The sequence below is a fragment of the Belonocnema kinseyi genome, chromosome 7, assembly GCF_010883055.1.
Source record: "Belonocnema kinseyi isolate 2016_QV_RU_SX_M_011 chromosome 7, B_treatae_v1, whole genome shotgun sequence".
In the NCBI taxonomy this organism is placed as follows: domain Eukaryota; kingdom Metazoa; phylum Arthropoda; class Insecta; order Hymenoptera; family Cynipidae; genus Belonocnema; species Belonocnema kinseyi.
In genome coordinates this window covers 81466755-81478209 of record NC_046663.1, presented here as the reverse complement: position 1 = coordinate 81478209, position 11455 = coordinate 81466755, and the positions used below count along the sequence as shown (strand labels likewise).

General features: G+C 29.9%; 1 protein-coding gene across 1 annotated transcript; it reads right to left on the bottom strand.

Moving 5' to 3' along the window:
• Positions 1–267: 267 nt before the first annotated feature.
• On the bottom strand, positions 268–6312 carry LOC117177154 (histone H1-delta-like). The gene is made up of 3 exons (XM_033367660.1): positions 6183–6312; positions 5620–5932; positions 268–1157 (listed from the first exon to the last, which is right to left on the bottom strand). Exons 2-3 carry the CDS (start codon positions 5761–5763, stop codon positions 582–584), a joined length of 720 nt encoding a protein of 239 aa, XP_033223551.1. The 5' UTR covers positions 5764–5932; positions 6183–6312; the 3' UTR covers positions 268–581.
• Between the last annotated feature and the right edge of the window lie 5143 nt (positions 6313–11455).

Below are 11455 nucleotides of genomic sequence, written 5' to 3'. Positions count from 1 at the left end.
CTTACTTGTGACTTCGAGTTTCTAGTAGGAAAGTTATCACGATGAGATACTTTAACAAAATTAAAATATTCAAAATTATCTTTATTTGTAAATTATTATTTTCAACCACAATTATTATTTTTGTCCTAAGATAAAGAATGAAAGAAAGTAGATAATATATTTTAAAAGACGAACTTTTTTCTTACATAATACTACTAGAAACAAAAATGTTTAATTTACTACAAAAACGAGCTATACCAAGAAAAACAGAGACATCTTATAGACATGTTAAATTTTGATCACCTAATCTTTATTTTAGAGACTTTTCTAAATCACAAGTAGTACTTCTGAACTCTGCACAAAAAACAAAGGAGCCGCTAATAAGCTATACAAAATAAATAAATTTAAAAAACTCAATATCAGCAAAAAAAAAGTTTTTCTTAGCTATCGAAAAAAATCGATAGGAGATCATCGACAGAGTATTCTGTTTCAAATATGAAAAAAAATGGATATAAAAAAATGTAAGTTTACTAAAAAGATATTAAATTTGGAATTTCTTATTAGAATTTCTGTCGATATTTTCTTGATGAGAGAAAATGGGCTTAATCATCGTGTCGATTATATTTTTCTTCGTGATCACTGCTTGTAGAAGATTGACTCGGAGCTGGACTTTCCTGCCTCGAGGGTTGTCTCGAAGAAAGTCTCGGCTGACTTGGTGGTCTGCTTCTACTTCGGCTGCGTTCCTTCCCCTTGATTGAGGACCCACGTCTCGGAACTTCAACGTCCGCACGACGATTGTCCGCCCTTCGTAGATCCGCCGGAGTATTCTCGGGGCGAGTACGTTCTCTCGGTGCAGGTTCTTCTCTATAACTTTGCATCCTATTGTTATTCTGCCTCTTGACACGTCTGACGTGCATTCCTCGTTTTCGGTTGAGCACAGCACGACGTTGGGCCTTCATAGGCGTCTTCTTGGAACGGCGACGTCCCTTTCCACCCCTTGCACGACGTCCATGGCGCCTGCGACCTACACGACGACCTTTGCGCTTCCTTCGCCTAGTCTTATCCTCCGGAACCATATTTTGCGGATTAATGCAGAACGGGTCCCCGTTGAGACTGTAGTGGCCATTCACTTGTTTCAGTATTCCGTAGTCCACTCCGCGCTTTAGGGCAGCGTTCATCTGAAAATAGAAAATATTTATAATAAATAAGTAATATAATAATTTGTGGATAGATATGAAATGTATCAGTTGATCAGATCAAGAACTGATTTGCATATTATCTTTTAGACCTCAACATTTTCTATTTGTCTTTCTAACGGTATTTCATTGCAGAACTCATTGACTGAATTAAATGTAGCACAGTTGAATAACAAAAAGTAACTTTAAACTTAGTCGTAGACAAATATCAAACCGAAGTGAATTTTGAGCAATTTTTTAAATCGTCATTCTAGAATAATAATAATAAAAAACAAGACCAATATGAATTTTTCAGGTCGATTAGATGAAGAGCTGATTTAAATAACTTTTACATAAAAAATGTTTCTGTTTATCTCCCTGAATTTAATTAATTACAGAACTCGTTAATTAAAAAGTTAAATCCGAAAATGGGCAAAAAATCTATTTTTGATAAAAAAAATTAAATGAAAGAAAATACTTCGAAATTTTAATATAGTACTGTTTTATACAGAATACCAACTTTAACTTAGTTGTAACTAAAATCCAAAGCCTAAGAAACGTCATTTTTAAGAAATTGAGAAATTAAAACTAAAATTATTTTAGTATGAAAAAGTCCGGTACCGATATGAATTTACAGAATAATGATATGGAAAATTGGTTTGTGTACTCTAAATCACAGAGTTTTCTGTTTATTTCTCAAAAGGAGACATCTCGAAGAATCTTAAAATTATCTATTTTGAAGTTCTCAATTTTACAGGATCAAAAAGTTAGGGGTAAAATTTTGGCCAGAATAAAAAAAGATCATTATACGGGTAACGGAGTGGGCACAAAATTTGGCGACGTCCTTACGACATCTTTATAACATCCTATGTCCATGTCGTTAAGGTGTCTTTGCGATATCGCAAAGACATCGTCAGATCATACGACTTATTGACGATATCGTAAAGACACCTTAACGACATGGACATAGGATATCGTAAAGTTGTCGTAAAGCTGTCGTAACGACGTCGTAAAGACGTCACCAAACTTTGTGCCCACTAGGAAGGTTTGGGTTTCAAAGTAATGATTTAAATGTAAAAAAGGTCAATATCCCAGTAATCGTGACAGCCCCAATAATCGTGAATCTTGCTTGTAATTTGAATATATTGTTAAAAAAATGTTAAAAGTAATATTTAATGATAAAATCCTTCTATTTTTAGCATTTCATAGTGTCAAATGGAATTCCAGTTAATTAGAATTGAATCAGAAGCAAGAAGATTGGAGTCACGATTACTGGGACGTTTACCTAAATGCAATAAAAATAAGACGTGCCTCGTCATTCCAGAATTCGGGATAACTAGTCCAATTTTTTTAATAAGCTCGGCTAGTAATCCCGCATTTTTAGGGTGCCTAGTCCATCTCCTTTTTCAACACAACCATAAAAATATTAAAACATAATAATTTTTTACTTTTTGCAAAAATACAATTTTTCATTTTGACAATAAAGTTTCTTTTCCTCATTTCAACTAATCAGCTAATTTTAATAGCGGGAAATCAAAAACAATGCTTTCAAAATGGAAGGTATCAATCATTCACATCTAAAATTATTAAAATTTAAAAGACTCCACTTTTAAAAAGTACTAGAGGCATTAAAAAATAATCAGATTGAAACTTCTAGTTTTTGATAAGAAAAGTTAGCTTAAATCAAAAAGTTAAAAAGTAAACAATTTGTTTCATTAATTAGAATGTCAAATTTAGATACTTAATATTTACAATTTAGAATTACTATTCCGAAACATTAAACACAATATAAAAGCATTATTTAAGCCTCTACAAATTATACGTTGTATATACATTATAATAATTGAACATTCATAAATTTTGGATTCCCAGTGAGTGTCTGTCGTCACATCGATTAGGCTAGTTTATGAAATTATCAGGATAATACTGCCTATTATTTCTCTGCATGAATAAAGATTTTAGTGCATTTTTTATTTTTGTTCTTTCCTGAGATGTCAACAAATTTAAAACGAAATATAAATTTTTATAAATTTAAGAAAATGCAGAAGCTTTCGAAGAATTTCGAAAGAAGTCAGGAAAATAAAAAATAATTTCTTAATATTACTGAAAAAGTTTCAAGTGATTTTTTGTTCAAAAAAATCAATGTTAAAGAAAGTTAAGAAAGATTTCAAACCATTTCAAATGCTTTCCTCAATTTTCAAACGAATATTTAGAAGATTTCAGAACATTTTAGATGATTTCGAGCAAGTTTAGAAAATATTCAGAACTTATAAAAAGATTCAAACGTGATTTAAAGCTTGGAAAGATTTCATAATTTTTTGAACAATTTACATTGATAAAGATTTTGAACAAATTGGAAAAATGTAGAAGATTGTAGAAAAATGTAGAAGCAGTTTAAAAAATCTATAAAAATAAGACTACTAAAAAATACCGAAAAATAAAATTTTCGACACTAAAATTCCTGATAAGGAAAATATTCATAATATAAAATTTCCGAATCTAAACAATTTAAATATAGTTAAACAATAACTAAATCATAAAATAATTAATGAAATGAAAAATATGTTTATTAAATAGGGTATTTTATTTTATTAATTATTTACTATTTTTTTTTTTTAATTATTTGTGTAACTTCAGAATTTCTTGCGTTAGAAATATTACAATTTTGGATACTTAATATTGTCAGCAATTTTTCTTCGGGAATTTTAAAATTCGCCAATATCATAAATTTCGGCGAATATCCCTATTCGAAAATTTTCAATTTCAGATTCTAGAGCAATGTTTTTTATTTTTAAAGATTTCTCATATTTTTAGGAGAAACTTGAGTTGGCTTAAAAGACAATTAAGAAGTTGGAAGTTGTGAAGACATCAAAAATATTTTAAAACCTGAAAAGATTAAAGAAAATTTATAAAATATTTTTTAATTTCTGTTAACTTTCTATAAGTCATAAATATCTTTTTAACTCACTCGAATTTTTCCTAAATTTCGATAAAATCAGGTAAACTAAAGAAAATATTCTGGATACTTTTTTGAAATTTTTAAATCTATAACAATCTTTTTGAATTCAGTTTAGTATCTATGAATAATTTTATTTATATAGCTTAAAAAAATAATTGATAATACTTTTCTAAAATCTAATTTACAAAAAAAAAATTAACTTGAAAATCTTAAATAGAAATCTTACATTTCGTACAATTTTTAATTTAAAAACTTTAATGAATTATAATTAACTTTTTTAAATATTATTTTAAAAAATTTTAATAATTAAAATTTTAGGACTTTACAAAGAGTATGCTGTGAAGTTTTAGACGTGTTGGATTCAAACAAATAAGAAATTGAATTGTGACATTCGTAATCTAAAAAATTCAAAAAATGAAAAATTCAAATGAAATATAAAATTTCCTTGTCTGAAATTATTTTTGCTAAATTTAACAATTTTTAAAATTGTAAAACAGAAAGCCAAAAAATTATCAGAAGTATTAAAATTTCGAAATGATTCCATAAGCCCAGAAACCAGTTCTGAAAAATATGCTATTCTTGAAATATTGTTTAATTTTTTAGATTAAAAAGCTTTTAATATTCTTGACGTAATACCAAACTAATTAGTTATTGTGAATAAAACATTGGAATTCCGAAACAAAAAAATGGTTTAGTATTTGTCTTTTGTTTCGAATGTACAAATGGACATGCTTTAAAAATGTGTTAGAGGCAAGAAATTTACATGACAGATTTGATTATCAAGCGTAATTTTTATAGAAGTTATGAACATTTATAAAGAAAAATTAACTTTAAAATTAATGAAAATACCAACCTTCCCAGAGAATATATAAAGAAAAAGAGAAAAAACAATAATTTCATTCTATGAGGCTCTCTCTGAGACAATAAAATTATTGGCTATTAACCAGTTTTACTTAACGTAATTTAGTCAACTTTTAAGAAAGAAGAGAGTCTAAGGAACAAGGAAGGAATTAATTGTAAGAGGTTTAGGGATATCAAATGTTTCAATATCTTTTTAGTAGTTTTACTTAAAGATTCACGAAAATAATTAAAAAGTTATCCTAAATATTGAATTTCAATCTAGATTTATCCAGGTAAAATCTTTTTAAAATATTTGCATCTGAGCAAGCGAAAAAATAATAGCTTTTTATGGTCATAACTACACAAATAAAAGTTCGAATTTGATTCAGCATTTCATAATCTAAAAAAACGAAACTGTATAGGTTTAATCATTTTTGTAGCTTAATTATAATTCACAAACAGTTACTAAGAGCTTTAAATTTTTCTTCTTTAAATTTGCAAAGACTTATGCGATAGTTTTTTTCAGTCCAAATAAAAACAAATTTTAATCGAAATATTCAAACTTTAATTATTAATTTATGTGAAGATTTAAAGGTTTCAATCAATCGAAATGTTATTTTTTGATTTAAAAAAGGGTAAAGGAATTTGTAAAGAAAAAATACGAACTCGTCTTTGAATAGCATTATCCCCTGCATTGTGCTCCGCAACTATATAATTCATGATGTCCTTGGCAGTGGACCCACGAGCTTCTCGAAGATTTCGAATAGCCGAAACCACGAGGGTTGATATTTTTGGTGCAGGGGTCTTCATCTTGAATTTCTTATTTAGCAGTCCAAACTCCAGAAAAACGATTTTTTCTAATCACCAAAGTCTGCTTCTTCGATGGTCGATATATTGACACAGCAAACAATTTTGAAGACAGACAAATCTTTAAATACTGTTATTGGCTCGATTGCTGACTGCGTTGTACTTAATCATGCTGAAATGTTCAGACAAAAAATCGTGAATTGCCGGACCGTAAGAGAAATATTCAGATAAGGATTTAGTTTGATGCTGGTCACACAATTAATAAAATGTCACAGTTGTTGATTCGTATTTCGTTTGTCAACCGTTGCTATGAGTATCTTCAATGCGTTTAAAAACGAAATGTTAATTTTTTTTTTTTGATTTTTAATAAAATTTTAAGGACCAAAGAACTTTAAATTATTTTCACTGGCACAAATCTTTACCTTCAAGCATTTTATCACGTTAAGAATTGCGAAATGTACTAGGAAATTTTGAAACCGTTGACAAGATTTTGAAATGACGATTTAGTGTGATGCCGATCTCCAAATAACTAATGGTACATTTGTTGATTCGTTGTTCGCTTATTAATGGTTGCCTTAGAAAACAGAAAAGTACTCGAGAAATAAAAGAAGCTTTCACTGAATTTGACTTTTCTAAATTCAAAAAAGGAACTTCGTAAAATATTGACGAGGTTGCTTTAAGGATTGAATTAATGTTTTGGAAAAATGTAAGATAATGAAAAATATCCTTTTCAATATTTTATTACAATAAAATAGGTGATCTTTTGTGAAGTATTAAATACTTTTTTATTCATTATTAATGTTGAATTCTTAACCCAAATGTATAAGTATACCTACACTCGATTTTGAATTAAATTGAAATTTTATATAATTTACTTTGGATATATCGCTTTAAATTCAAACATATATCAATAAGTTTTTAATTTTAAAGAAATTCTACGAATTACGATAAGAAAAATTCGATTGAAATAATGAGTTAACAAATTAATCTGTTTTCAAATGTCAAGATGTAAGATTGTTTATTGATAACTAGGATAAAATGCACTCGCGCGACGCGTGCGTTCACCTTTCTGGCTTCTTATTTCCTAATATTAAAAATATGAACAATTTGCAAATCTATTCCTTAAGTATTTTTTAAATATTAAGTTAAATTAAAAAAAATACAATAATTATTGATTATTAGTTTCGAAATGAAAACGTTTGAAATGAGATATTATATTTCTAAATAAAATAATTTTCAAATGAAATAAAATTTTTGATCAAAAGTACCAAAAATTTTAAAATGTAAAGCTCACATTTCCAATTAGCTGTGAATTCAATCTCCGGTTTTCCACTTTGTATTCAAAACGTCGCAAATCAAGCCAAAGTTTTCTCTATATAAAACACTAAATACTAAAAAAAGATACAACACACGATTGCTATGATTTCAATGTTTAAAATTGCACAATTTTAAGCATTAAGCATTTCATATATTGAAACATTTTCAAAATTACAATTTAAAAACGAAAATTATTTAAAACTTAATATCAAATTTTTTAAATAATTAAAAATAAATTTTTTAAATAAACTACAAAAATTAAGAAATTTAAATATGATTTCAGTAAAAAAAATTACTGTAATCTTAACCGTTCAAAGTTGGAAAATTTTAAATATGGTATTCCGAGAATTTTAAGTTAAATTACCCTCAAAACTTTAAAATTTATCTGATTTCTAATTGGAAACTTTAAAAATTAATAAATTCCATCTTGAGGCGTTAAAAATAAAAACATTTCAAACTTCGTTAGAAAATTGAAATAATTGTAAAATTCTGTATCACGATTTTTAGAATTCGGTTATTTTCATCCAAAATTTCTAATTAATAACTTGAAAATCAATGGCAAAGCCTTTCCATTAGGGCGGACCGAAAACATTTTTTTCCAATTCCGAGCGGATCCAAAAGTTGTAGTTTTTCAGCCAGATTTGCTACAAAAAGTTGCAGATAAAACGAATATATATCTTATATTTTCGCGCAACTGTGATAAAGCTTAAAATAAAGAATAATAATGACTTTGTTGTTATTTTGGCACAAAGTTAATTTTTAATAGATGTAAAGAATATTTGAATGAGTATTCACAACTGTAATTATTCGTCGAAAGCTATGCAGCAATAACAAAATCATTTTATTTACACCGCAAATTGTCATTAAACTTGGAAAAGGAGAAATATTAGGTTCTTATTCAATTAAATGATCTTTTTCTAATTTTTAACGTGTAAAAAGTAATTTTTCGTATGCAAGTAATAGTTAGAATAATTTATAATAATAATATCTGCTGACAGCAGATTACAAATACAATGTTTCAGAAATATTTAAAAATTACATTGCGCTAAAATACGTACAAGAATTCAACAAGATTTATCTAAAGTAATGAAAATGTACGTTGTGAAAGATTTTTTATTACGTAGCCTTATAAGTGCAAGTGGTAACTATTGAAAATCCTTACATCCATAAAAATCGTTCTCAATAAGAAAAATATAATTTAATCAAATAAAAACATGTTTTCTTTCAAATAGAGGGCCATGTTGCCACCCCCCCCCCCCCATTTTGTGACGTTTTTGGGGAAAATCGGTGAATATTAAGATGTGTTGCAAAATCCCTGAAAACCTAAAGAAAAAAACATGGTATACATACGCGGTTAAATTAACAATATTAGACTTCAAGTCAAGAAATAATCAAAATCATCCATGAGGTAATAAGTTTTAATTTTTCAGAATTACTACTCCAACTTGTTATAAAGCTTAGTATTTGTAATTTTACATTTCGCGAATGAAATTTAATAATACTATCTTAACCTGACCGATCCCTACATTTTTAGTTTTATTCAGATGTTATTTGTCAAATTGGCCGAAATGAAGACGTCATAATTATGCAATTTAAACTAGAAACGTGTTCCTTTTAAATCAAACAATTATCAGAGTCTTCGTTATCCTGGTTTAATCTAGGCAATGTGAATGAATTAAAAGATGATTATTATTAATTATCTTGGAAATATGATTGAAGTCTGAAGTGATAAAAATGTTCACGATTTCATTATGGAGTTTGAGATATTGAGATCAAGTTTTTGAATGAGTAAATAGATCGGACGAGTTTATCTGAAGAGATCACAGAAAGAAATGAGGATCATTAGCATTAGTAATGTATCACCTTACTTGGATAAAATCTACACAAGTTTTACATCGAAGTACCATCCGGTAGCCAATCATAGTTGTCGGTGGGTATTGTTCAGTTCTCAGGACGCCCACCTCCTCCACACTGGGAGTGAAGAATTTCTCTTGTTCTATAATCTGACCCCTTCACTGTCCAGTCTCCATTCATTCAGCCTTTTTCTGTCCTTTACGAGAGTAGACAATAGGAGCAGACTCCCATGGGAGCGTTGAATTCATCCCGATAATTATCATAACATCTAACATTTGTTACACCCAGACGAAACAAAATCCCTCTATGCTCAATCCTACCGACATCAGAATGCCAGTGATCATAATCTTTTCGTGTCTTTTTGTTCTTATTTTGAAAGGACCTCGTACTAAAGGTACAGAAAATGGATTTTATTAAAAATGTCCAACTATGAACTTTCTTTATCATTTCGAACCTGTAGACCAACAACTCAAAAGAAAATTATCAGAAAATTCGCCTATTACTGAAATGATAGATCTTCGGGCACAAGGACATCAGGGTAAAATTTCAGTAAGACAGTCTATGTGCTTAAAGTGATCGTTTGGATCTTACTAATATTTCTGTTTGATATTATTTTCCTGTTTAATTCAGAAGTGGATCTAAATCCATATTTGGTATTTTATTTTTTAAAGTGATTGCTTCTTTTGGCATCTTGTTTTCACTACTCATTAGAGCTGAGTAATATCTCGGAGATCTTTTCTTGTTTTTTTGTTATTAAAAAATTAAAATGTTATGCAACTATTTTTGAGTGGAAATCACCTTTTTTAGGGAGCGCCGTACCTTTGATGAGTGTTTTCTCGGCGATGACTGCTTCTTTCAAAGCGCTCTGTTTACGATTGAATAGATTCTGACAATATGTCGAAAATATTTTGTATTTGTTTCTTTGAAATTAAATGCGTTAAAATTATACATTTTTTCTGTCTCCTGTAAAATTCGCGTTTTGGCAATTATGCCCTTTCGACCGACATCCCTTCAAATGCTTCCCTTTTCCAAACATTCATATTAGATTTGACTAGATGTCTCATATTTTGTAGATCAGACCCACTGAAACAAATGTTTTGTATCCATGAACTTTACAAATCAACAACTTCATGTAAGTACAATATTTAGTATGGTTTCCAAATCCCATGAACATTCATACAAGGAAATAAAAAACGAATTTCAGTTAAAAATGGGATATTTTGTTATTAAACTATTGGCATTGGAAATGATTTGATAATAAACGTGCGAAATGTCATCCAACAGGGAAAGTGTTTCAATTTATTTTCAGAGTTGCTTTATTTTACGTTAAATATGCAAGCAAGGAAATCAACATTTCCAAAAAACCAAAACCACGGAAGATTATTTTTGTTAAGCTACTGGCCCGTGTAGAAATTTGCTCGGTTGGCCCTACTACAACAAGGTTTCTGGTCGGATCCCGGCCGGGCCACCTCTGGCTGGGTTTCATGGACAGGAACCGGTCGGCAGCCGGTCGGGCTACATATTTCTCGAATTACCAAGTCGGGAGCCGGCCGGTTACTGTCCGGGCCAACCCTGCTTATATCTCATGGTCGGGAGCCGACAGAGCACTGGCCAGGATAATTTTTTTGTCAAACTTACACATTTTTTAAGAGGTGTAATGTTATCAAAGACGTCATTATGGATGATAGATGAATTATCATTTAAAAAGTATAATTTAAAGATTTATTAAAGCAGTGAAACAGAAATAAGCTGTTTTAAAATCTGTAAAAAAAAATCATTACATTTTTCTGAATGGTCTCACTTATTAAATAAAAATGTTATCAATTTTGGTATGTGCATCAGCAGAAATGTTACAATTTTCACTATTTTCACACAATTTTTAGTATGTACACTTTCAAATTTAACGCCATGTGTATCACTCTCTGCGTCTGGCGACTGCGTAGACACTCACTAATTTTCAGTTTCGCACTTCGAACGAGAGTGCACATTGCACTTATGGCGCGACATTTCCTCGAAGTTTGCAAATAAAATCCGTAATGAAAATCAACCTTGTTTCAGTAATCAGTCTGAAAACACCACTTGGTTCGCGGATAATTATTTGTTTTCATTGAATTATACTCTTGTAAATACATTTTTTCTGTGTACCTTCCTGACCTAAAATCACCACATGGTTTCCGACGTGAAAAAATTGCTACGAATTTTTATTATGAGTGGTGAAAATTCTACTCCAATTTCCTTGCCAGAATTGGGAAACTTGATTTGATCTTTTAAGTTCACCGTATTCTTTACCATGGGCCTTAAAAGACAAGACAAGTTACATATTTCTCGCCTGAAGCAATATTTTTAACCGCATTGTGGCCGGATTACCCGCCCGGATCCCAGCCGGTATTTAAGCCGGGATCCGACCAGTGTACCTTGACGTTTTTAGCGGGATCCCAGCCGGATTCCCCGACCAGCGCCCAGCTTTAACCAGGCTATCCGGCCGGATTCCTGATTAAATTCCTACACTGTGGGGGGGGGGGGG

Coding starts and splice junctions, on each gene's coding strand:
- LOC117177154 (XM_033367660.1), bottom strand. CDS start 5,763: ATGAAGACCCCTGCACCAAAAATATCAACCCTCGTGGTTTCGGCTATT. Junction 1,158..5,619: donor ATAATGCTATTCAAAGACGA/GTTCGTATTTTT, acceptor TTCTATTTTCAG/ATGAACGCTGCCCTAAAGCG.